At 44.2% G+C, this 26,416-nt stretch overlaps 1 protein-coding gene across 1 annotated transcript in view; it reads right to left on the bottom strand.

Moving 5' to 3' along the window:
* LOC124320245 (nephrin-like) overlaps window positions 1-18,714 on the bottom strand; it is a 51,490-nt gene extending 32,776 nt beyond the window's left edge. The window contains exon 1 of the mRNA XM_046783030.1: window positions 17,800-18,714. Coding sequence (XP_046638986.1) covers window positions 17,800-17,977 — 178 coding nt within the window. The 5' untranslated portion in view covers window positions 17,978-18,714. The remainder of the gene's footprint in view (window positions 1-17,799) is intronic.
* Window positions 18,715-26,416: the final 7,702 nt, after the last annotated feature.

Genomic DNA, 26,416 nt, shown 5'->3' with positions numbered 1-26,416 from the left:
AGCAGTCAGAAGGCAGAACTCGTATCTGAGCGTCAAATTGATTCATTGATCCATTTATCAAGGCTTCAAATTCAGTGGGAGGAGGGCTTCATCATCAGCCCAAGAAGTCATCCAACATCATGTGAAAAAAAAACTGGGGACTGCCGGACTTGGTTAGTAGTTGCTGGACCTCCCCAGGGGCGCGGGAGGGAACAAGAAACTAAAGAAGCGCAAGGAGACACAAGGAGAGAGGAGGGAGGAACATGCAAGAGCACAGCGGCAGCTGGTCTTGTACAGCATTTCACCAGCGCAGTCTTGTTTGCTGGCATGACAAAAGACAACACAGCACAGACAGCCGGAAGACGATATTGCGGAGGGTTGGGCGGTTGCCGTCGCACGTATACATCCTCCCCCCTCTCTTCCTTCCCTCTCCGCCCCACCAAAGTCTGGGAGTGTGTTTGACGGAGCGGACTGGTCCGTGCGTGAATTGTGCCCGACGTTCCAACACACAACCAGCCCCAACTTATTTGTGGGACGGGGGTTTCATCAAAATTTGCCAACTCTGTGCAGACTTTTGTGGGCCTCTATAGCCGCCAGGCCCCAGGGCTCTCTCTCTCCACCATGTATACGCTCTCGTGCAGTGACAGATGGTTGCGTGGGAGCTCGGCCGTCTGCTCCCCCCCCCCCCGCTACTTTGTCCAGCTTAAACCGGCAAACTGGGCCTGATTCTTCCCAATCTCTCTTTCTCTGCTCTCCTCATTCCCTCTCTCTCTCTCGCTCTGCTTAATACGGTCCCTCTACTTTCTAATACCCTCACGGCCTCTCTCTCTTAATGGACGGGCACAGCAGTGTGTATAACCGGCCAGAGAGAGAGAAATGACGTCAAAGAGAAAAAGAAAAAGAAGCAGAAGAGTCTGTTACATTCCCCATTTGATGCATGGGGGACATTGGAACTTGATACTTTAGTTTAGCGGACGATCGAGTTGGGCAATGGGCGAAGTGCTGCTGCGCTGCTGCTGCGCTGCTGCTGCGGTAATGGGCTGCGATGCGGCAGAGAGAACACAGCAGAGTCGCTTATGACGCTCAGGGAGTTTGCCCGGCCGACCAGAGTAATTCAGGGCCGGCAAAACTCCGCTAATAACCGACTCCGGCTGGTTGTCGCGCATGGAACCAAAAGACAAAATTGGTGGGGGGCTTTATAAAAACAAAGTGAGACCGGCTAGAAAATAAACACAGCTTCATCTTTTACCAAATGGAAAGCTTACATAAATGATTAAATTATAACTTGGAAGAAAAAGCACAAGATGTACAAGGGTTTTCCTCTGCAACCACTTGAGACGGGCAGAGGTGTTATCGATTATTCCCTTTTATTTCGTAGAAACGACAAGCACTTTGGCAGAGGACAAGTGCAAAGAGGTTCAAGGGTGAGGTGCTCCACCCGTTGATTGCGTAGAACACACACACACATACAAAAGAAACGTGTAAATAGGAGGCCAAACAGTTGTGTCTTTTGTCTTTGGGCCTAGCTGTTGAGGTTAGCGCTGGACATTGTCCACCATCTACGGCCTCATATTAGCCACTTAAACCCAACCGTCCGCTCAATATTGCACTTGAACTCTTCCCCATACTACACCAGTCGCTATACGCCCGTACCCCAATTTTTTTTCCCCTCCTCATCTCCATCGTTTGGACGTGAATGCAATTTCACACGTACCCCATTAAAGTATAACCACATTCCAGCTGTACCTCATCATATATGGCCATCACTCGTTTTTTTATTGAATTCAAATGACAAAACTGCACGAATCGCCTCTGGCGCGAGACGCGAGCGCGAGACTCCCGGCCAAAAGAAAACAAAAAAGTGACGTCAATTATTCGCAACATCGACTGCAGACATATGGTGGCCGTAACATTTTGTCTGTTGGCACACAAAAGAGCAAAAGAGAGACTCAACTGACATCGTAATAATGTAAACGCAATATCGTGAACGTGAAAAGTACGTGAACCGCTGGCGTACAACAACTTGTCGCCCGGCTCGTCTTACTTGCAGGTCGTCCGATCCTATTAAGGATCGACTCGGGCGCAGGGTACATAAGTTTTCGTGCCATTAGTTGTAACCGCGGTAGACAAAAATAAGTCTCCCATTAGAAACGTAGGCTGCGCTGGATATCTCCCGTGTATTAATGGAAAATGGGTAGACGGGATTGGGTTTCATCTGCGATTGCCATGACGTAATAACTGGTAACCGCAAAGAGCTATAGGATCAGAAAGCATAATATATCTGCCATATCGGTGCATCCGCATTGGATGCAATATTAGGGTAGAGGTGTTGCCTTGACAACCGACCGGGAAAAAGTGAAAAGGGAAACCAGTGGAGAAAAAGAGAAGTTTGTCAGTAATATTTTTTGTTTCTTATTATTTGTGTGTCCGGAGGCGAGAATGGCGCATTGCTATATTGGCACCTCCGAATCGCGTCAAACGCTTCAATAGCTATTCATTGTTTGAGAGATATATTTATATTCGCCTGTCTTCTGATGTTGCACGAGTCGACACGCGTCTGCTGCTCCGTTCCTCCTGGGTTGAGAGAGGACGGAAGGGTATAGCTACGAACTAAATAAGCGAATCAGATTGAACTTTGCGCTGGTGCTCGTTTCTCTGTTCCCCGCATCCAATTCCGTCGAGTTGGCGTTGATGCAACCGAGGGAAATGTCAGAGCGGAGAGAGAGAGGAAGAGAAGAGAAAATGGGGGAAAGAAGAAGAAGAAGATCCTTCCGTTTTTCTCTTAGACTCTTCTTCCCTTTTCCCTGCCACTAAGCTGATTGCTTTTTCACGAGATGCGCCAGCAGCGAGAGGAGAAACGAGGGCGGAACACGGGGGATGTATACTTATGGATGGTCTTGACTGGTTAGTAGCGGTAGTAAGACCACCGCGCTACCATATATATATCTCTCGCTTTAACAGTTCATAATACACATACATATATAAGATATTATGTGTGTGTGTGTATACGAGGGTGCTTTAACGGCGTGGGTGTTGAGCGGCCTCCGCTGGACAATATCAGTCGGATTTTTTTTTCAAATATGGTAAAAGGATATTCCGCAATCTCCTTTTTAAAAAAATTGTTTTCCTTCGATATTTTTTAAAAATTTAATCTACTTTTCTTGTTTGTCAGACGAGCGTCTTCCCATCAGCCAAAAATGTCGGACAACAAAATTGGAAACAAAAAAAGAGATTTATCGATTCGGTTATAATCCTCTCTCTTCCAATGGCTATATAAATAAACGTACTAGCCTGTTATGAAAAATAAAAGGAACTCTTGTTATCTCGATAAGTAATGTAGTTGAGAATGGTAAATATATATTTGCATTGTTCTAATGTTCTCATGTTTCTCCGCTTCATCCAACAAAAGGAAATCAAAATCAGCTCGTGATTTCCTTTTTTTTTTCTTTTTTCCATTGCGCAAGGGCATATTTCCATGACAACCACCTGCTGCCCTTTTTACCCGACGGATGGAGGGGAGACGCTCCTTTTATTTTTGGTCCCCCCCCCTCCTCGCATCTATCTCTATCCATCATGATGAAATGATTCATATATCGTGTCCATCTAGAGATCCCACGAAATCGGGTCGTGATTGCGAGCAGCGGATATCCTATTCCGATGGATATTAGCTTTGAAGATCTTTCTCGTTGTCTGTTTCCTTTAGTACCCTACTTATTTCAATTATTATTACGACGACGACGACGTTGGACGCGGGGTTTTCCATTTCCATTTGGCTGCGGAAATACTCCGATAACGTAACCGCTGTACGCACGAAATGATTCAATCGCTACCAAATATGGAAGCGAAGCGTCCGCGCTCCTGCCGTACACACGTTCATCGGACTGGGGGGTTTTGATGTTTGCGGGTTCAGTTTTTTGGCAGTTCAAACAGTGGACGACTGCCAGGAGCATCAGCCACACAAACTACAACAGCGAGGGGGAAAAAGTGATTTTGTTCTTTCTTTTTTCAAAATATAGACGAGGTTATTCTCGGGAATTGTTTCTTACATCTCCCAGCCCGGATAATAAATGGATGCGGATCGAACACGGTTGTTTAAAGGCCAACTCGGCTGTGTAGTTGTGCAGACACATAGTGGCAACCTTCTTTTTAACAGCGGAAGCGAGCGGAGAAAATCTAAAGTGTGAAACAACTTTTCCCGATTCCCACTTCGCTTTCAAGGAGCTTTAAGGGAAGGGGGAAAAAGGCGAACAACAACAACACAACTTTGTATCTTTTGTTTGTTTGTTAAATTCAGAGCGAATGTAGGGAAAGAAAAAAAAGGTCGTCGCTCTCTGCCCAGAAACTGTTGAACATTTCCCTCCGCTGTAGTTTACAATCAAAATCCACCCGGATAATCAAACGGAGTGAAAAGAGAGAGAGCCAAAGTCTAAAGTTTACACCGAATTTCTAAATTCAAACGCTCCTCAAGGACAGTTTCACGCCCGTCTCTTTGCACCTTAAACGATCGACTCTTTTTTCCACCCGTCTCTAAAGCCTTTGCTCATTTTTGTTCTTCATTTATCAGAAAAATCAAATAAAAAGAAATAAAATTAACCGAAACAAGAGCAGACCGAAAGTACACGTAAGAAACCAGAGAGTAAGCAGTGTTCCCGTTGATCTTAATTCGCCAGGCTCCTGACGGGAGGAGGATCCATCTCTCTCTTTCTCTTTCTCTCATCCAAGCTAATGAGAAAATGTCTCATTTCATTTGAATGAGCATCAGCGACATCACAATACAAGTATGTACTAGAACCGTTTTTCCTCCGCCGTTTTAAAAGTTTTTTACTCTCGTCTCTCCGGCGACTAGTGCCTATACAGTTAGAGGAATACCGCACACACAGCCTACAGGATAAGATAGATTAAGAGAGAGAGAGACTTAAGACGCGGACAATGAGAGCGCGCAGTCTCCGCCAGTCTTTCTATGTACGTTAAGGGAACAAAAAAAAAAAAAAAGCTTTTAGCACCAAAAAGCCGAGCCCCGAAAATCTCCAGAGACTTGTGATGTGCTCGACTATATAAAACAACTGCGGGACCGGTTATATGCCAATCACATTTTGGCTGGGTTGTTCTCTGCTGGCCCATTTTTTTTGTTCTTTTTCGTCTGGTTTTGGCCGCTGCGGCGCTGTTCAGGCTAAAAGACCTTTCTTCTTCTTCTTCTTCTTCTTCTTATATATATTTCTCCATTTTTTTTCACTCAGTTTCTCCACAATGCCTATCATATTTAATCTTTATAGTTGGCCCATTCCCTTTTGGCTAACCCCCCTACCCCGCCAGCGTGATACGTAACATGTATAAAAGGAGATGACGCCCGAAACTCTGTTGTGTGTGCATTTACTGAGAACTCGTCTAGTTGTGTGCATCGCTGGCTAATGTATGTACACACACCGTCAGACAGTTCATCTTCATGTGATTATTACACGGCGATGTGTAAAATTGATATGAGACGGTCACCCTGGGGCTTTTGGGTTGGGCCTCCACGATTCTTGATTCGGTTACAAGCTGGGCTCCAGGGCCAGGGGTTAACGGAGAACTCTTTTGTCATGTCTCAACGCTCTCCCCCCATATCCCATTTGAATGAATAGATAAGAACATGACTGATAGATAATGTCCCACGAAAAAGAAGAGGAGATAAATGATCCGCTATACTTTGCATTTCATCAGGGATTAATTCAGCCGAAATAAGGGGGGGGGGGGCTTATATTTATGTATGTGTGCATAGCACCCATACAATAACTGCCGTCAAATCCTTCTAAATTATTCCAATGTAGAGCCCAGCTCCAGGAAAATACATCAAATAGATACAGGGACATCAAATATACAGGTTCTTTTTCATAAGATTTTACTTGATCGCCCATCAGTCAAGTCAGATCTTTCTCTGTGTTTCGTTTGATTTTTATTTGGGTCCCCCCCTGCAATCCCACTTGGCCGGGGAGAAGAAATTCTCGACTCATTATCAACGGCGCTGATATAATAATGAGACGACGACGACGACGTGTGGATATACCATCGGTGGGCTTATTTCCACGTCTAAGCCGATTAAGATCCTCGTTTCCAATTTCCGAGGTGTACGGAAATGGCGGTCAACTTAAACATTACCAGCAGCAGCAGCAGCAGAGGAGGGGAGCGAGGAAATTATATTTTATTATTATTATTTTCTCTTCTCCGTTGTGTGTGTTTCTCGAAACAGCAAGAGGAGAAAGAAACAGCGGGGAGCTATAGGAAGAAGCTTTATTGTTAGTATATAATAGGCTCCGCCAGCGATATCGATCGCCAGGATCTGCAGCCTCGCGCGCGTATTGGTTCTATATATTTTTCTTTCTTTCCACTTTCTTTTTGGCCGCGATACATAGGCGGACCTGCTCCTCCTGGCTCCTCTTTGGAGAAAGCAAGTTAATGCGCCCACCGCTCCATTGAGCGCTCCTCTGTTTGTTCTCGCCCGTGTTTCTATATGGGCCATATAGCTCCAGCCTCCTGTGATAGAGTCGCAATCAAACTTTGCCGTTCATCAGTAAAATAACCTTTTCACAGCCGCCGCCTCTTTATTTTTTCTTCTTCCTCTCCGACGCTTTCGAGTTGTTCATTATACACACAGTCGACAGGGGGCGCATTCCAGTACAATAAAACCTTAACAGATGTTAAGGGAAAAGGAGAAAAAAAAACAAGAACTGGGGAGGCTGAATTTGACAGGAAACTATCGGACTGGCCATAGCACTAGGAGCAGTCTGACATGCTCTAGACAAAACAAGCACACAGAGAGAAAGAGAAAGAAAGAGAGGATATAGTTTGAAAGTGAGCTGTTACGTGTGTTCAACCCTTTTGTTAGATGTGGATGTTATGTAGGTACTTTCGGGGTCAAGAAAAAGAGTCGGATTGTATAGGAACAGTAGCCTTATCTCTCTCGTTGAACCGGACTTGTAGGCCACATAAAAGCAACAGCGACTCTAGCGAAACGAGCTCGTGTTTTAGACCTATCTGGACGGTCTCTCTGCTCTTCTCCTCCGGCCCTGTTTCTGGGAGCGGGGGTAACGGCAATGATGAATCCATTTGCCGGAGAGAACAACGAGAGAGAGCACCCACCCCCCACAGCTCGGCGGGACTGTATCAGAATGTAACAAAATGGTCTTTCGACACGCAAGAAAAGAAACAAAAGACGGACCTCGTTTTTTTTGGGTGGGAGGGTTCCTCCCTGCAAATCGTGATGAAGCTCAGTTTGCGAAACGACGGACATATATTCGCCCCTAGCCGGCCTATACACATAGTATAAATCTATGTGTGTGTATACGTAGTATAGAGTTTTATAGATGTACGATGGCGAGTTGCCGCTGGCTAGAAAATTGGCTGGGATCTATTGACTCTTTCTATCCCCATCTCCTTTTTTTTCTTTTTTTTACTGTTATTATTTTTGTCCAGCGTGTAACCCCCGGGGGGCGAAAGACAAATAATAATCGTAAGGATCCTGACTGGCCCCCTTGTGGGCCCTAAACTCTCGTAATAGTCAAGGACAAGGACGAACCCATTCAATCATTGCGACGGAAACTTTTTCCTTTTTTTTTTTATTTTACGGAGTTGCCGACGACAGACTCGATGATGGCCAGCAGATAAACGACAGCCAAATTCTCGTAAAAACCAAACAAAAGAGATACAGAGAGATTTGAAAAAAAGAAACTCGGATAAACAAATCGGAACAAAATTTTTAAAAGAGCAGAAAAGAATTAACAGTCTTTAAATTTCGCAGGTCACGTCTGAGAATTTCGGCAAATATATTCGCCCGAGTCGTTATCAACTCTAATCAAATTGCCTCAATAAAAAAAAGGGAGTAAAGATGCCGAATTAACGAAAGCTCACGTGTGTGTATGTGTCGTCTTCAAAGTTTCTTAACTTTTCGCATAATAATAGCGTCAGTTTTTTTTAGTGAGTTTCTCTCGTCAGTTTCTCAACTGGTTACCAAGAAGGAGGATGCCTCTTTTTTTATTTTGCTCGTCTACCGTCTACTTATACACCTCACGTACGTGTTCTCCTTATTAGCGAAAGACACGAAGAGAAAGGGGAGGAAAAAATAAATAATACCAGCTGTTTTTTCGCCGTTTTCTCTTTGTTCCTTTCTTTTATTGGAAGAACAAGTTTCTTGCTCATTACCACAATTTTGAATTCATTTGTTGCTTTGGCCTTTATTTTTCTCTCTCTCTCTCGCTCGCCAAAAGTTCCGGCTTCCGCATCAAAGCACTAATCAGTTAAACGGAATCCCAGAGAAAGCACTCACCAAGCACAACAAGAAGATTGTAGTCTAATATTTTTGAACTGCTTTTCTCAAAATCTGTCGGCTATTCATGGCTATATTGCTCAATATTCGTCACACGTCAAAATGCTTTTATCGACGACGTTATTCATTCGACACCCCATTTCTTCAACAGACTATTACTCGCATGCATCCAAGAGATAGAAAGCGTTATTCAGCACCCTCTCTCTTACGACAAGTAAAAGATGGCAAGAGTTATCATTTTTACGAGAAATGCGGGGATCCCCCCCCCCCCCCTGACTGTGTCGTATCTTTTCGCTTTACGGAATTACCCAACCGGAAGAGTTTGGATGAAATAAGATGCAAAATCGTTTCGGGAGGGATTTCCTGGAAAATTTGTGATCAAACAATCAGTGGATTGGGAGAGGCGCAGCGCACGCAATTGCATTGACGAAGAAAATGCGTGGCTTTCCAGAATTCAAAACACAATTATTATTCGGGAATCAGAATATTCAATCGATCGATCGATTTGGCACAATCAACAAGTTCAATTCGTCGTTGGTTTTAGTTGGGAAAAATGAACACGGTGTTTACAAAAAACAAAAACAATGAACAGTTTCAAATAAGCTATATCTAGAACCGCCAGTACCCTACTTGGAATATATAAAGTCATAAAGTACCACAAGGACATCGATTCCGAGAGCAGCCAGAACTTCATCAAATAAACGATGATATATCTTTATTTTTTCGGGGCGGCGGATGACGTCAAACGCCCAAACGATCGAGCGCAATTTATACGATTTAATCGAGTGTGAGAGCAATACTCTTCAGAGAAACGTGCGTTACCTTCCCTTTTTTTCCCCCTTACCTCGGCACTAAATCCATTTTAGTATAGATAATCATCCGGAGAAAAAAAAAAAGAATAACGGATTAGGTATCGACTTTTTCCTTTCTTTCTTTCCTTTTTTTGTGTGCGACCCCCTTTTTCCCCCTCAATAACAGGAACAATAATTGAATTTGTTGCGAATGTGTATACATCGACAAGATTGCTGCACGGCACGTGTTCCATTTCTGGCCAAAAAAAAGAAGAAAAAAAAAAACACGGCACTGACGTTTCAATAGATTCCGGGAATAACCCGAATAGGCACTGAGACCGCACAATGGAACTACGCTGCACAACGAGAAGCTATATCATCTATAGAAAAAATGTAATGAAAAGAGGTGCGCTGCAACATCATCGAGCGGAAAACTATAAAAAAGAAAATGGAGTAAAAAAATAAAATGTTTTTAAAATAAAGTAGATTCGGCGAATTTTGAATAGTCGACATAATCAACCGGGATTCGAGAATGTGAAGAAACCCATCAAATGTATCATCGTCGCATTGGGACCAATTTGTTTGAGACTATACGCAACTGAATGTAGAGTCGATGCATCTCAACGAAAGATACAAGGACGAACTGCCGACAGGGAAAGAAGAAGGGGGGAATCAGCAGGGAAGACAGTTAGTAAAAAATTATGTAATACTAACTCAAGTGGGGGAGGAATAAAGTGGACGACTGTAGGGTGTAGGAGGTAAGGTGGTGCTGGCTAGGGGAGGTTAAGTTGGTGTTTAATTGGAGTAGTATGTAGAGAGAAAGAGAAGAGTGAGAGGTCGTTATAAAATGGAACGCGCGCGTATCTAGCAGCAGCGCGAGTCCATAATTGACGAGCGACGGGAAGAACAAGGACGACTGTCGTCCCTTTTTATGCGCAACGAGCAGGGCTCCCACTGCTTGCACATACACATCCATACCAAGCTGCAAATACCGATGTCTAATATTACACGACCGGCTTATATATCTACATGATGGAAAAAAGAGCGGAGGGGAGAGATGCATTTAAATAAAAAGACGTCATGTGCAGGGCGGGAAACTGGATAGGGTAGTATCTAGCAAATTGGCCAGCGATGTAATCACCGCCATCCTCCCACGGTATTTCTTGTGCCCGGGTCGCCTGGACATCTAGCAGAGCTCTACTAGGGCCATGATTAATAGCCAGTGCCTTAGGGCAATCCATGTATTATATAAGCCGTCTTGTATATTATGTATGAACACACTACACTGGGCGCCCGGTATATTCATCAGGAGACACGCAACACACACACACACACCCCGCATTACATTTATATGATAGCGGGAGATTATCGTTGCAAAAGAACCTTAGGGCTAAAAAGCCGACTCATATATCACCACTCGGCGGCAGCGGTAGATATATATATACACACTACGCATTACTGGATTGTGTTTACCAAATGTGCGCGTCTACATATAAATAAAAAAAAAACGGTAATGCATTTATTTGTATAACGGTCGGGAGGCATCCGTCGGTGATGTTTGTGTGTTCCTTTTTTTCTTTTTCCTTTTCTGAGTTTCCATTCGATGGCCTTTTTCCAGAATATCCATTCTTCTTTTGAATTTATTTGTGTGTGTGGCTGCGCTACTGCCACTATTGTCGTTTCCTTGATTGTGACTATAGGCGACGCTCTACGCATACATTTGTACATGGTATAACATCTACCGCGAACTATTACGACGGCGACAACATCAACTGTGTCTATACTACATAACGACGGTCGCAACTTGGCTTCGGTTGCCATGACAGCGCCGGCAAATCAAATTCACATAGCTGAGCGTATAGCAAATGGAAATCAAGCGCGGCGCATTATATGGCTGGGCGTCGATGATGGCCGACAATTTCGGACGACGACCGACACGGAAAAATCCCCGGTGCATATAAATATGAAAAAAGGTTGTTGACGACGCCCTTTTCTTCCCCCTCATCCGTCGCTTTGGCGACCGTCCCGACGCCCGTCCTGTCCTTTTATAAAATTCAATAAACCCCAAACTATAATACACCGGACACATTGTGTACTACATCACCAATGTTGGGAAGGAATTATACATCCAGGCCAGAAATGGCATCGACGGAAAAAGCCTTGCTGGTCGGGTGGCGAGCTGGTCTTTTATAGCGGCGACGAGTTTAAGGTAGTCTTGTTATATAGACTGGGCAACGCCATCACAGAGCTGTGAGATGACGAATGAGAAATGGGCAGCAGCGAGCGAAACAATCTCCAGCGGAGCTCGTCACCGAGATTGACAAGTCGGGACCTTCTCAGGAAATTGCCCTAGTAAAACAACGAGTCCCTTTGCCAGTTTAGCTCACACGCTGGAATAAGGGAGGGATGGCTGGCTGCGATGACGTGGGTACGCCAAACAAGACGAAGAAGCTGCCGCCCCACAACAGAGCGCAGCAAAACTAGGCCATCATTCTTATTAAATTCCAACTTGTGTCGACTCCCACAATATGAAAGGGAAACTTGAAAGGCTCTCTCTATCTCTCTCGCGACATAAAAGTTGACGAGAAACAAATATATTTAGAGCTTCGGCAGAAAAGTTCATCAAGTTCAAGTCGCCAGTCGGGAATTGATAACTGGAGGGGGGACCGGTGTTGCAGGTCCAGCTGTGTTTACACTGGAGCTGCGACCCAGGACCAAAGTAGCTTAGACCATCATATCCACCAAGTCATTCTGCATAGAGCATTGGTCCTTGGTAACAAAAAGGAAAAAGAAAAAACTGAGTTAAGTTTGTTTTTTATCCTTGGTCAGTGACCTGACACCATGAAGAGCTCAGGCCTGCAATTGATAAGCTCATTTCTTCCACACGTGCGGATCCCGCGACACTGCAGGTATTCCGTCCAACCAGTTCACGAACCTCAGCAAGAAATTCTGAGATTTGTATTTTTCTTTCCCCCCTTTTTCTTGGTTGCCCATACAGAAGACGAGGACAGCAGCGAAACAACGTCACCCTCAATTTCGATGGGCCAAATAAAGGAAGAAGCCCCGACAAACAATCAGCTCGGGTGTCCTCTGTGGAAATGGCCCCCAAACGCGCACACGAAATAAAAGATAGACGGAGCAGTTATTGTATCGACTCGGTTTGCGTGTTTCCTCAATATGTCACAAAGTCACAACCTTCGGGTGACCAAAGAAACTAGCAGCCTACACACACACACACATACACACTACACAACCTATATAAACTAAGTTACACACCTCCAGAAAAACCTACACCCCCATCCCCATCGAGTCTATTTTGTGTGTCTTCCCCCCTAGTAGTAGTGGAAGACTGTTTTTGGTCTGCTGTTGCGTGCGGTTCGTTCTTTCTGAGCCTTATTATCAGCAGTGTGTCCAACGAATCCCACAGTGTTTGTGTTTTCTCTCTTGAAAGTCAAAAAAAAAAAAAAAAAGAAAAGAAAAAAAGAACTAACGAATTTATACTCGGTTGAGATGAGTAGCGAAAACCTATCGCGACTTCTAAAACAACTTCTGACGTGTATAGGCTAAGTAGGGCAGGACGTACGGAATGTTCAATACTACTCGAAATAATAGATATCACAAAAAAGGTGCGGGATTAAATCCCTCCAGCTGGTCAGAAATATAACAAAAAAGGTTTTTTGGAAAGGAAACTCTTTCCGGTGTAGGACTTAACGAGTGGAGCATAATATGAAAGGGCATATAAAAAGAAGAAAGGTGAAAAAGTCTAAAAGGTTGTTTGTTTGACTCTGAGGTTTTTTCTTTCCGGGTACCGGTATGAATGTTAGTGCGCTATATAAATGCGTAATAGTTAGATAACTCTATCTTCGCCGCGAGTAGTCAATGGGCGGCTACATCCCTCGGAGGATTATTCTTTAGCATAATTTTTTATTTTTTCCTTTCTTTCTTTTCTCAGATCGCATAAAAGGAATCTGAAAAGATGGGAAAATAAAAAAAAAAAGAGACAATAAAAAGGAGAAAAAGTTTCTTTCTCTACCCTCACCAAATAAATGCAATGACAAAACCAGAAGCTTCACTCTGTGCCGGACCGTTGCATCTCTTGACCATTGGCAGCCCCGAGGTTTCGCTGACAGGCTAGATGTGTGTATATGGCTCTCTTTCTCTCTCTCTCTCAATCTGGGCACTCGACAAACTACCCGCAAAAACCCATCCAAACAAACAAACACACACAATATAAAAGAATAGAAGAGAAGGGAAAAAAGTGCATCACCATTGGAGTTGCTGTTGCTGTTGTGCCAAGGAAAATATGATAGGATGAGGTCTATACCAAACGACCTAGTACCAACTATTGTTGTGTGTGTCCGCCACGCTCAAAACGTGTAGAATCGAAAGGGAAAAAGTGTCTTGTTCAACATTTATTTATCTGCCTGGGATAGCAACTGCGACCCCCTCGCTCCGAAGTGCCCACCACGTCACGTCGATAACGTCGGAGGGGGCCGTCCAGCACTGTGCCAACGTCAGCAAACACTACATCCAGCAGTATATGTATGCATTAGATACGAACGTTAGAGTGGAGAACACAAGTTGCCTAGTATTTAGCCCTTTTGTGTGTCTAACATTCGTATTATAATAATCTATACCTGCACACAACATTGGCCCGGAGGATGAAGAGTCGCTGGCGGTTGGGCTGTTGATCAATACTACTACGACTACTACTCCGGCTCCTATTATTCTGTGCGGGAGCGAGAGAGAGAGTTGCTTGTGGTGGCTTTCCATAGATATACACACACACATGTATATACGTACTATATGCCCTGTTGTCTGTCTAGTTTGAAGCCCGAGCCGCGTTTCGCCAAATGTCTAAAAGAAGATGGAGGAAAAGGGCTGAGATGAGAGACTGGCGTTGAGGAGATTCCGCTTTGGGCTTGTGGGGGAGAGAGGGGGGGGGGGGAGGTTTTTGGGTCGGCAACTCTCGCGGGACATTCTGTGGCGCTACACTACAGTGAGCAGTTGTACACATACATAGAGACTCGTCGTCGTAGTTCGTCTAGAGTGAGTTGAGCGGGGGGCATCATATTATACGGCGTATGTCAGAGTGATGAAAAGTCAGCAACTGTAACGATGAAACTGCCGACCGACTTGACATTGCGCAGCGGCAGTAATAACAACGACAACTCCCAGTTCAGCCACAATCATAATCATAAATTTCGCACATGCCCAGCTATAGTATAGTAGCTCGTAGCTACGTATAGTTGCTACTAACCAAGATATCGCCATTCTACAACTCTATAGACTAGCGCGCGGGCTGCGTGTGTCTTATTCTGGGGGAGAGAGAGAGACGACTCGATTGCATTTTTAAAAACCGTAGGACAATAAAAATTGAGAAAAGAAAAGAAAGAAAATAATTTTGGGGGAATTTTTGTTGAATTTCGCGCGCCTTTATCCTATAAGGACGAGAGGATGTTCGCCATCAACCGCTATTCTGTTTTGACGGACTGGTTTTGTATTGTCTTCGACAGACGTCGGTGATGGGGAGCGCTCTGGCGACGACACTCCTCAACAATAATCCGCAGCCCACCCCCCACCAACCGGGAATGAATTGTGTTGAAAACACTGCTAGCTGGCAAGTCTGCTGACGATGATGACTTGAGAGCTTTTTGTTCTTCTCCCTTTGCTAAAGCAACCGAGATGGAGCAATTTCAAGACTTATTGTTGGCCGCACATATTGTCTATTTCATTCCCTCCACCACACAATAGGTGACGGGTTGTCCACCCTCCAAAAAAACTATCGGCAAGTTCTCCATCCAGAAGAGTTTTAAGCGACAGTTAAAAAACAAAAACATCAATCAATTGAAATTCCGGTCACATGAACGGCGGGTGGAATTAAAAAAAAAAAAAATAAAGCATTTTGATTGGCCGGTCTAAAGGGATTTTTATTTTTGTGGCCGATGGCAACTCGGCGGTGACCATCTGAGACAAAGGGACATCCATCAAAGTGACGGAATAGAAAACGACGAGCGACCGACGCCCCATTAAAGCGCTTGTCACTCATCCATCACCTCGGCCGACCATCTTGTCGACACACAATCAAACTGGGCGGGGTTGTGTTCTGTCCCCCCCTGGCCAGAATAACAAAACAAAACCAAAACAGATGCGCCAAAAAAGAAAAGACCTTCAAAGCTGCTAGGCGACGCACATTTTGAATGTCGCACAATCCCCTTTCAGCACCTCCCCAGGAAAAAATGCAAAAAAAAAAAGGAAAATTGGAGAACAGCCGACCGAGAGATGGACCAGCCAACGTTTAGGCTGGACGTGCCCGGGGAGCCAAACGAAGGCACTTTTACAGAATACGTGCGATAAAACAAAATAAAATAGGCTCACCCCCCCCCCCCCCCAACAACAACAACAACACTAACAACAAAAATTGGCTACATCAAAAATGCAGATGGCGACTACATTTAAATTTCCCGCTACACTATCCCGTTGAAAAATTCACGCTTCCTCTTTACCCGAAAGCTTACATTTAACTTTACTCAGAATCGCTGACGACGTATAGTACCTACAAGATCCATATTTCTCGCCGTTCGAAATGTCATTTTAAATCACGCGGGAGTTATGATACACAAAGTGTCCTGCGCACCGACCTTGAAGCAACACGCCATAGCAACAGCTATATGGATTATATAGTAGTACCTATCTGCTCAATAACATTTTCAAATTTTTATGGCGGGAGGGAAAACATTTCTAATATTCTGGCCGATAGTTTATCGTTGCGTCAACGACAGTCCGGCGCAGTCCTTTGACGACCCCCAAAGTCTATTCAATTCGTTCTCCACTTTTCCCATTTAGCTCTCGTAATGGTGAATGCGTTTGTGAGTGTGTGTGTTTTTGGACTGGGCATAATAATCTTTTTGTCCTTCTCTTTGACAACCGAAGCAAAAGGAAAATAGAGGGAGGAAAAAAAAAATCAAATAAAAATAAGACATTTGCCCGGGAGATGTGCGTCACGCTTCATCGGATTCTCCGTGAAAACGGGCGTGGCTCCCCAATCAATCCGATCCGAGTCTCTGCGTAGTCATACGCAGAACTTGTTATTACCTATACGCTAGAATAAAGAGAGAAGACGGACGGACAGACGGACGGGCGACCCTTACGTGGAGACTTAATGAAATTGCTTTATACTATTCCATTAGTACTAATGTATGTCGCCCTAACTCTCCCCTTGACTAACTTTTTTGTCAAAGTACTCAAAAAAGAATCAATCAATTCATTTGTGGATATTAATAATCATTCGTCCGGATTCCCGGACAAACCTCTTCTTTAATCCTCCCCACCAGGAGGACAACAGCGCATTTGTTATTACGTAAAAGTTGACAACGACAGAAAACAAAACAAAAAATAATACTGTATGTCCCCCCCATCAAAGAAACTTGTTCAGATACATATGAATGAATAAGGAAGGGCGACGTGTCTTTAGCTCTTTTTACTATAATAATCTCTCTGATCATTTCGGGAAAAAAGAATTCCTTTAATTCTCTTTTTCCCCGTTCCCATTTTTCTTCAATGAGTTCGTGACCCCTCGAGTGGGCGTGGTTTTACGGCGGCGAGTTGCGTCACCAAAATCAAAAAAGATTCGCTACCCCTTTTTAGATTTTTTTTTCGTCCCCTGTGTTTCCGGTCTTTTGTGATCTCATTTGAATGAATTTACGTAAAAACAATTTCCCCCCTCAGGTTTTTTATTCTCATTTAATTTGCGCTGATTTCTACGAAACGAAACCCAAAAGAAAAAAAGCGTCGACTACAGACAAAAATGGCGTGACTGTTGACACGAAAACCCGCATGAGGTGACACTGCCTGGCAAAGGACAATGGGGCTGCACACGGATATTATCACCCTGATATCATATAACACAATTTTCTCTTCACCACCCGAAAAAACAAAAGTAAATAGAGCGAGAAGAAGAAGACACACACACAATGTTCTCCGTTCAATCGGGAATTGTTTAATGGGCAGGACGGTTTCTTCCAGCAGCAGCAGAAGGTGGGAGATAAAATACAAATCCCTTTTATAGCCTTGCCATCCGTACATCTCTAACGTAAATCCTTTGGATGCTAAGAAACGACGATATCCTCTAAGCCCCCCCTCCCTGGAAAACCCTAACAAACCCTACAGGCCGCTGCTCTCGATTCGTCCTCTCCGTTGCTTGTCTGAGAGTTTAAGCCACAACAAATTTTCCAACCACTCGCGCTGTGTCTCCTCCTGTGTGTTTCTCTGCGCGGTGACACACCACCGGAGAGGAACGGAGAGCGGGATTGATTGCGTGACCTCGGCATCCGCGCAAAATAAAAACGAAACCGAACGGGACGGCACGGCGACTTGACTTATATTTCTTTCAGACAGCCCAGGGGGGAGAGGAAAAGAATGTCGATCTTTATTTTCCAGGCTCAAATAGTTGCTGCCTCACCATGACATTTTCTTTCATTTCGCGGAACATTAAAGAGGAGAAAACGACGGGCAAACAAGAAAAAGAAATGATTTTGTTTTTGTTTTTTCGTTTAAAAAAACTAAAATATTGCGGAAGAAAAATATAAAAAAGGTGATTGGGGGGGGGGGGGTTACGATTATGGTGAACTGAAAGGCGGAGAATGTTTAGGGAGGCAGCACGGGTGGTGGGTGGCCAGGGTGGGTTGGTGGGAGAGGACTTGTAAATTGCTTTGATAGGGATTAACTCACGGAGATTGGGCAGTCGGTTGGTGGTCGAAGAAGATCCGCCCAGATCAGGGAGCGATAAGAGCAATAACACTCGGATGACCACTGATGATAACCAGAGACCTGGGCGGCGGCCTGCAATTTTTTCCTCCTCCTTCTCTCTTGCCGGACCGTCGAGTTGATCCACCACAGATTCACGCATCGTGAGGCGGGCGAAAAACAGACGATCAACCGGAATTTCAAAAATTCCGAAAATAAAAACAAATTGTCAATTGTTTCAATGAGAAACCCGCAGAAATGAATGGACGGCCACTGAATGTAGAGAGTAGGCGGTTCTCCCTCCCCACAAAAAATATGTTTTTGTCTGGCAACGGCCTGCAGTTTGACTACTGTACCGCACGAGGTGTTAGATTAGTCCATCACACCACCTAGGGGGGTACGCGTCGTCGTTTTGTTCATTGGCTTCCTCGCCAAAAATTCCCTTTGGCTCCTTGGCAACTCCCTTTTGTCCACTGTTATTCTTTTTATCTTACAAAGGTTATTTTCACAGTCGTCCAGTTGGCGAACGTAAAATAAAAGTGCGATCAAACAACTCCATGACGGGGTTGGAGAAGAAAAAACAAAACAAATAAAAAAACACACTCGAGCACACACAAACACAAACACACACACAACACACACACGAACCGGGGCTATTGTAATTAAGAAAGTTTAAAATCCTATTTGTTTGTTTGGTTTGTTTGTGTTTCCCTCCTAGCGAATTTTATTCGGCAAAGTGGGACCGGACGTCTATCACACGGAGAGCGAAATAGACATTTGCCGATTGTAGAGGCCTGGGCAAGATAAGGAGAACAACAATCGGTGTACACCTTGACGAGGCGATGACTGGCCAGTGTCTGAGACGTGGTTGCCGCTCGACGTTGCTCCACACTCTCCTTCACCCCCACAATCATTTCCCTTTTTCGCCCGGGAAAATGAAAAAGGGAAAACGGAATTCGATTCTGCGCAGCTGTCAGCGAGCGTCTAGTGGGCCGTCCGTTCTCCACGGCGCAGGATAGGATCTATCGGAAAATGGACTAGCTGGAAGGGGGGAAACTCGCGGGGGTATATATCTATACGTGTGTGTGTGTGTGTGTGCACAGACACCATATAAGAAATAGTGTATTGTGTGTATGTACAGAAAGGGCCAGTTCTCTCCATCTGTAATATACTGGACACACAACACACACAAGACGGGTTGTATAGATCTATAATAATAATAATAATAATAATAATAAGTCTCTTATATAGAACTCTCGGCTCTCTCTCTTCTTATATTATATGCACATATAAGAAGAGGCGAGGATCCAATATAAGAGTACTGCCCCAGATGGGAGATGACCCCCTTACGGGGTCTGTGAGTGGCTGGTATATGTTGTGCTGTATAATAAGTACGGCTAGAATTTCTTTTTTTGAAAAAGAGGAGGGGTGGGGAGATCTTTTGTAGTACATTGTATCAGTCATCATAATACGCTGTCCATCTCTCTCTCTCTCTCTCTCTGCTACCAAATAGATCCAATCGGTAAGGGGGGAAGAAAAAAAGAAGCTCATGACTGGCGCAGCATTGAAAGAAGCTCATCTTTGTACCTCGTCTCCAAAGATCCCGACACACACACACAGTGTAAGACCCTATAAATAAAGTTGACTGCTGGCCCGTCATTACAGGACTGCTGCGCAAAAACCGCGGACGGAGAAATGTGGACGACGCTAAACTGCAGTTGTTTATTCATTGATACGGACACCTGTGAAGTTTTCCGGCACGTGGAAATAATAAAACTATAACAACTCGCACCTTCTTCTTTTCTTTTTTTTTTATCGCCTCTGAATTTTTTTTACTTTGGACGAAAAAAAAAACAAACAAATAACGGACAGAAGCGGACAATAAATTATCCATAAAGAGAATCTAAGTCACTCTATTATGGAATATGGGCGCAGAGCCGGGTGAAACCAAAACAGGGAGCAAGTTCAAATATTGAAAGTAAAAGTCGAGCGACGATAGCGACTCTTTCCAAACTTCTCTCATATTATACGGAGGAGAAAAAATAAATAACCAACAAAAACAACAAAAAAAAGGACCGACAGCCCGTAGACTTGAGAGTGGGGCTGAAGTGGATGTCATTCCGGAAGTGGGGATGAAAAACAGAAAAAGAAAAAAAAAATGTCGAGCGAAAAATAAAATAGAACTTTGTCACCCGCACTTTGACCTATTTAATAATTTAGCCGGTTCGGGTGACGTTAATTTTTGAAAAAGTATTTTCTATCCCTTTAGTTTCCGTCAGCAAAATAAAAAAATAAAAATAAATAAAATAAAACTCTCAGGGCCGGCATGTGGAGCTCGTGGGCTGCGATTCACAGCATCCTTCACAACACACGCGTCATTTCGCTTCAAGTTTTAACTCGCCATCCAAAATGGAACAACATTTTCGCTACGCGCACACGCTGATGTTTCACGACTATTTTGCAGCGGTGAATGAAAGTCTAGAGAGACCCCTGCTGGTCGATAAAAAAGATCAAATAAAGCAATTTCACTGACCTTTTTCAAAAAGAATCCTGGCGCTAGACGTTAAATGGTGAACGGACTGGTGAGAAGTTCAAATGACGCAACGGGGCACTGTAAGAGTGTTGTCACTTGTGCTGGCAAAATGGGCCCCCACCATTCTTCTTTTTTTAGTGGGATGGAGCAGCAGCAGAAGGGCTTTCATCATGTCCGACAGGCTACAGCGGAAGCTGCTGCCGCACACATATCGATCAGTTAACTTTGATATCCAGAAATCCGTCAGTCCTGCAAAAAGAAAAAAAAGTTATAGATGCAACACACATTTGCGTTTATTCAACTCGCCATCTACTTGGGTAAAAATATAATAGATATCAGCAGACTCAATTCTCAGATGGTTATTAACGACTGTCGGGATTTCCCTGGGTCCGTCATATAATAACTCCTAATCAGCGGCAGGGCAAATCCCGTGCCACGAAATAATATAAGCACTGCACCGGTTGGTGAATGGAAGCAATCGATCAACATTTTCATTTTCATCGAATGAGGTGATGATGTAACAATACTAATAATAACATACAGTATACGGATACACACGTACTACAATCACACTTAAATATCATGCTGATTCAAATGTATGCGCATTGAATTTTCTCTTTTCGTTTCTTTCTTTGCCCAGGCAGACACATAAAACTTTCGGTTAGTGCTTGGTGGAATCTCAGGAGAGAGAAACCCAAATAAATCTACATTACCAGTAGAGCAGATAGATTTGGATTTACGTCGTCTCCCAGAAGCATCCGCCACCGCTGTGTATGTGTATGTGTATGTGCTGCAGTGGTGTGCACAAACGTATGAAGAGGTGACCGGCCGGACGACGACCGGAGTCACAAAATGAAGTGGGCCAAAAAAAAAAAGGGAAGATAGAAAATATAGGAGAGAGGAGAGAGAGAAGGACCTTTTCAATCACCAGCGTCGCGGAGGTAACAGAGGAATGCTTTCAACGCCCTGGGCTGCGGGTCGATACGTAACATCCAAGCCTATATGCGAGATCGAACCGGAATAGATTTACGCCATCCAAATAAACCGGATCTCAGCCTAGTCTATACTATACACTATAACGCCTACAAGAGCGTGAGTAGAGTCTTTTTTGCCACGATATATACACATCCCGACAGGAGGGAGGGGGAGGAGGATATCCCCTGTCAAGCTAGGACTTGGTCCTGTTGCCATGGTTATCTACTGCCGGCGGTCACACGTGTGCGTAAAAACAAAAACAAGCAAACAAGAAAAAATATAAAATTGTTTGCGTCACGCTCTTACGCATTTGCTTACATAGATTCGGACTACGAAGCGTAACCTTTTTCTGTTTTTATTTTATTATTTTAAGCGAGATTCGTCATTTGACCTCGGTTGGGTGGGGGCCAAGTGACTTGGTTGATTTTTTGGTTTGGTTGTGTTACCCGCCGGAACAAGTTTGAAACAAATAAAACAAGCAACAAAAAAACAAAACACGATGAATAAAAGAGAAACACGACTCGAAACGGGAATCGCTTTCGACGTAAAGAATAATGGCAAACTTTTCACTCCCAGTGACATAAAACTTCGCGCTCGATCCCCCAGGCGATTCCCTCCGGCTGCCATTCCAAATATATATGTTTTATGTATCTTTTTGCTCCTTTTTTTCATTTTTTGTTATTTTATCCACTCGACTTTCTGATGATAACTGATGATAAACCACACCGGAAACTACCGCTAGATTTATTTAAAAAAACAAAAAATTAACAAGAAATCAAACAATTCAAAAGAGATCGATCTGTTGATTCTGTCCGATTTTTTCGCCCAGATAACAACGGCGTACGGGTCTTGTCTATGTTGCTGCTGCTGCTGCAGAGAAGGGGGGAAACAGTTGAATCGCTGAAAACAACTTCAATTGGTGCGGTGGGAATCGACCGGAATGAAGAGAGAGCACACCACTTTGATACGCCAGAGGATGGAGAGACAGAAGAAAGAGAGGGAGAGAGGGAAAGGCTAAGGAATGTCATCGATCGCGCTCCCAAATCGAGCCATGTCAGCTGTAAGATGTAGTTGAACGAATCAGCACTTTCGGCTGGCTAGAGGGAAACTTTTCGACTATAAACTGCACATTACACGTCGTATTGCAGCCGAACCCCCCACGCCATCGATCCTGCGTGGAAGCCGTTCGATAGACACGAGGCGAAACTTGTGTTTGTTCAAAGTTGCACCCCCCCCCCCTCCACCCCACCCGACAACAAACGGAATCTGCAAAACTGTTGGCTATATTACACTATGTCGTGAGTGTGTGTGTGTCCGTTGGCATTTAATGATCATCCGATTCGTATTACGCCCTCGCTATAACCTCCCTCTACCTCCCTTTAAGGTCGTTTGATCACGCAATAGTCAGCCCCAATTATAGATATAGTCTGCCTCTTCCGCCTAGACAATCAAACACAAATTCCGACTTTTAAAATGAAAAAAAAAAAAGAAAGAAAAAGGAGTTGTTTCTTTCATTGGGAAAAGTAGTGCCCTAGATGGATGATTTTCACGTTGAATCGTAAGCCTATGAGACCCAACGAACTGGGTACGTTCGTTGTTAGGCGGCCGGGAATTCTTGGGCTTAACGATTCATTGAAAAAAGGAGCAAAGTGTATAAGGTTACCTTCTCTACCCCCCAGCAGCAGCTTTCCTTTGATCAGCAAAAAACCTCAACAAGTGCTGGAGAAGAGAAGTCTTGAGAGACGCACTTCTTGCAGTTTACAAAGGTGGCACGTCGTCCGTGACGTTGATGCCTATGAGCCCACACAAGCATCGCGATTGGCTCCCTCCTGAACCAAAGAAATAAAAGAATTTGATTCATTTTTTTTTTTTGGGGGGGGGGGGGTGGACCTATTGATTTGATCAATATTTGATAATAAGGCTCTCTATTGCGCAACGTGATGCGGGGAAAGGGCCAAAGGACACGGCGGAGTGGCCGGAAGACCTTTAACATGATTGGGAGTGAAAGAGGATGAAGAACCAGGTATACAAATAATCAAATATTGTCGCCATATGATGATGACAGACGATAAATAAAAGGTGAAGCCCTTATTCATCGATCGTCGATACATATATAAAGGCAATTAAGGCCATACTGATGCACAATCAACTCGCAGGGAGAATATAGCAGAGAGCAACAAACTTGCAAACTACGTAAACAATCGCAAGGAGCGCCATCGTCACATCATCTCGTATCCCAGCAAATCTAATTACGTAACAAGACGACGACAATTTTCTCTTTTTTTATTTTGCTTTTTCAAGTCTCAGTTTAACAACAACACAAAAAAAAACATGTCCTAGCTACGTGTTAAGCCGGTTTCCATGGCAACTGGGCATCGAATGCGCGCTATAGTATAACTAAAGGTTAATTACGCACGCAATTACCAATGTATAAATGTAGAGTAGAGAAACCGTCACAGATAAAGAAAGGACCCCGACGGAATTTAGAAAATTTGTCGACCGCTGGACCTGCAATCATTTCGCTCCCGGACGAGCTTGCTTGCTTGCTGGCCGGCTGCAGACTTTGGCAACGACGGGCAGTATATCGCAGTCTAGACTGTCTAATAACAATCAGCAGTCGCTCGTCCAATGGACGTGCAATTGACATTGACCGACGGCCAGCGATAGAAATAAAAAGCCGCCGCTGTGGAGAGTGGACGTTAAGTTACACAGAGAGAGAGAGAGTCCGGTCCCTTTCTGATCTATACGTCCCTATAAATATATCGAGGATCCTTTTTTTGCGGCTCCTCTTTTCTTTCACGTGTCCGTCCGCTAACGGAGTCGTGACGGGAGGAGCAGCGGGTATTCTGATGACTGCGGTTCTGATGGGGAGCTATGCCTTTGGCGTGAATTTCTATTCCCTTGCGTGAGTGTGTCGAGCCTTTCAGCGAATAATACCAAAGGTTTCCTTATTCCTTCTCTTGGCTGATGGATGTCAAAATAAAGCCGGCTTATTTGTAAACAACGATTGGGCCCGCCCATCTTACATAACTACTATACGACCGCTGTGTGTGTGTAAAACTATGGGAGGGCCAGGGGGGTATAAATATTTATACATTTCGCACGGAAATAAATAAATAAACCGTCCAATGTTTTGGGTATTTTCTAGGTGGGGGCGGATTATGTTCTCCCGGAGTCGACCGGGAAAAATAAATACGCGAGCGCCCAGTGCTCTATAAACTAGTTCTTTGATCCCTCGTCGAAATCCTCGCAATCAAAAAGAGAGAAAGAAAAAGGATTTGACGTACGCACAAAAAGAGGTCGACAAAAGCCAAAAAAAAAGATTGGCCCACCTTGACCGGAGGGACTTTTGAGCTTCCAGCGGATGAATCCGGATTAAATTTTTTTTATAAATTTTTAGGACACAAAGTTATCAAATGCCAAATAAAGAAAAAATCAAATTCTAAATATTCCATAGAGGAATCTATATACACACTGGCAGGCTTAAACCGAATGCTGGAGACGGTTCACGGGGGTGAAATTGAATTACGGTCTCTAGTAATTGAATTCTTTTTTTCCCCGCCCGTTTGTGAATTTTTTTTCTTTTGTCAAGAGTTTTGAAATGGAAGAATTTTCTGTCGGAAATAGTCGGTGACTATCGCGAATATCATCGCAAAGTTTCGAGCTATCTTTCTTTCCTGGGAGTCAAAGTTGCAAAGTGGGTGGGCGACGGAGTCAACGCGAGTCGAGTTTTGAACCATTTGGCGGAAAAGTCCAACGGTCTACTGAACTGGCCAACTCGAGACGCCCGCGTCTGAAAATCAGCAACGGTTAATAATCAAATGAGAGGAGAGAGAGAGAGACCGTTTCGAGTGAGGTCATTCACGACACTTTGGCGGCGACTTTTGCACACGTCAGTTGAGAGTTTCATCGTCGACACCGGAAGCCAAAAGTGGGTCGGGTAGGGGAGAGAGACCAAAAAGGAAACATCACAGGAAAGGTCGGATCCCGAGGAGTTGAGAAACTTAACCTAGTTAAAGCCAACCTGCACCATCGCTAGCCAGCAGCAAAAGTGGCTCCAGCTTTTTCATTATAAAAATGTACACACACACACACACATACACACACAGTTGAGTAGGAGAGCTTATTATATTTATTGTCACGCATGGTGAAAGATGAGTGGCTGGCGGTTATAAAGGTTGGGGTCGCCACGCTGTAATCAGCCAGGAGTTTTAGTTTCCTTCCTTTTCATTCGACTGGCATCGGAAAGTCGGAAAAGTTGGCCGAGACTTTGGGGCCATCAGCCGAGCCCAGTCAGCAGTAGGAGAAACAAGTAGGAAAGAGAGAATAAGATAGAGAACCTGCTAGCCACTAAATCCCGGCCCCTTTGGCTCACTGACTCCCTCCTTCTCTCTTTTATAGTATACTATATTTGATATATAGTATTCCTTTTGGATCTCCAGCCTTGTATGAGCGCCCAGCTTCTCTCGCCACCCGTCAAGAGTATATTACACACACACACAGACTTCTCTATTTCTCCTCCGCTCCGTTTCAAGTTTCGTCTTTCAACTCTTCTCGGACTACCCGGCCCGGCCAGGGCCCACCCTCATCCCGCCAAGGGAATATTCCATTACTGGGTTCAACGACGACAGAACATACAGTCAGTCCGATGTTCTTCCATATTGGACTATACTCCCCCCCACAAAAAAAAAAACAAAATGGAGAAAAACTTGGGCCGTCCCTGCAGGGGTCTCTCAATATTATACCGATAGTCCCTTGAACTCTGTTTCAGAGTTCCGTCCTGTATGTATAGAATATCTGAGAATCAGCAGCAAGTGGCGATGTCTGTGACCGGCAGCGGCCAGACACGAAATCCGTTTACGTTACACCTCGTCTCCATCATTACCGTCTCGGTCGCTACTTTTTTTCCCTACACAACGTCCATGGCACGAGTCTATTACACACATACACAAAAGAGCTACAGAAATTCGTGATGGAAATCACGTCACCGAACAATATGGCTGATTGCCGTCATCCTTCCGACCCAAAATGCGGGATCAATCCATATTATAGACAGACAATATACACGTGCACCGCCAAAAAAGGAAGAAAAAG

The sequence above is a fragment of the Daphnia pulicaria genome, chromosome 1, assembly GCF_021234035.1.
Source record: "Daphnia pulicaria isolate SC F1-1A chromosome 1, SC_F0-13Bv2, whole genome shotgun sequence".
NCBI classification, from domain to species: Eukaryota; Metazoa; Arthropoda; class Branchiopoda; order Diplostraca; family Daphniidae; genus Daphnia; species Daphnia pulicaria.
Note: the sequence above shows the minus strand (reverse complement) of the source record. Positions and strands in the feature narration are given on the sequence as shown.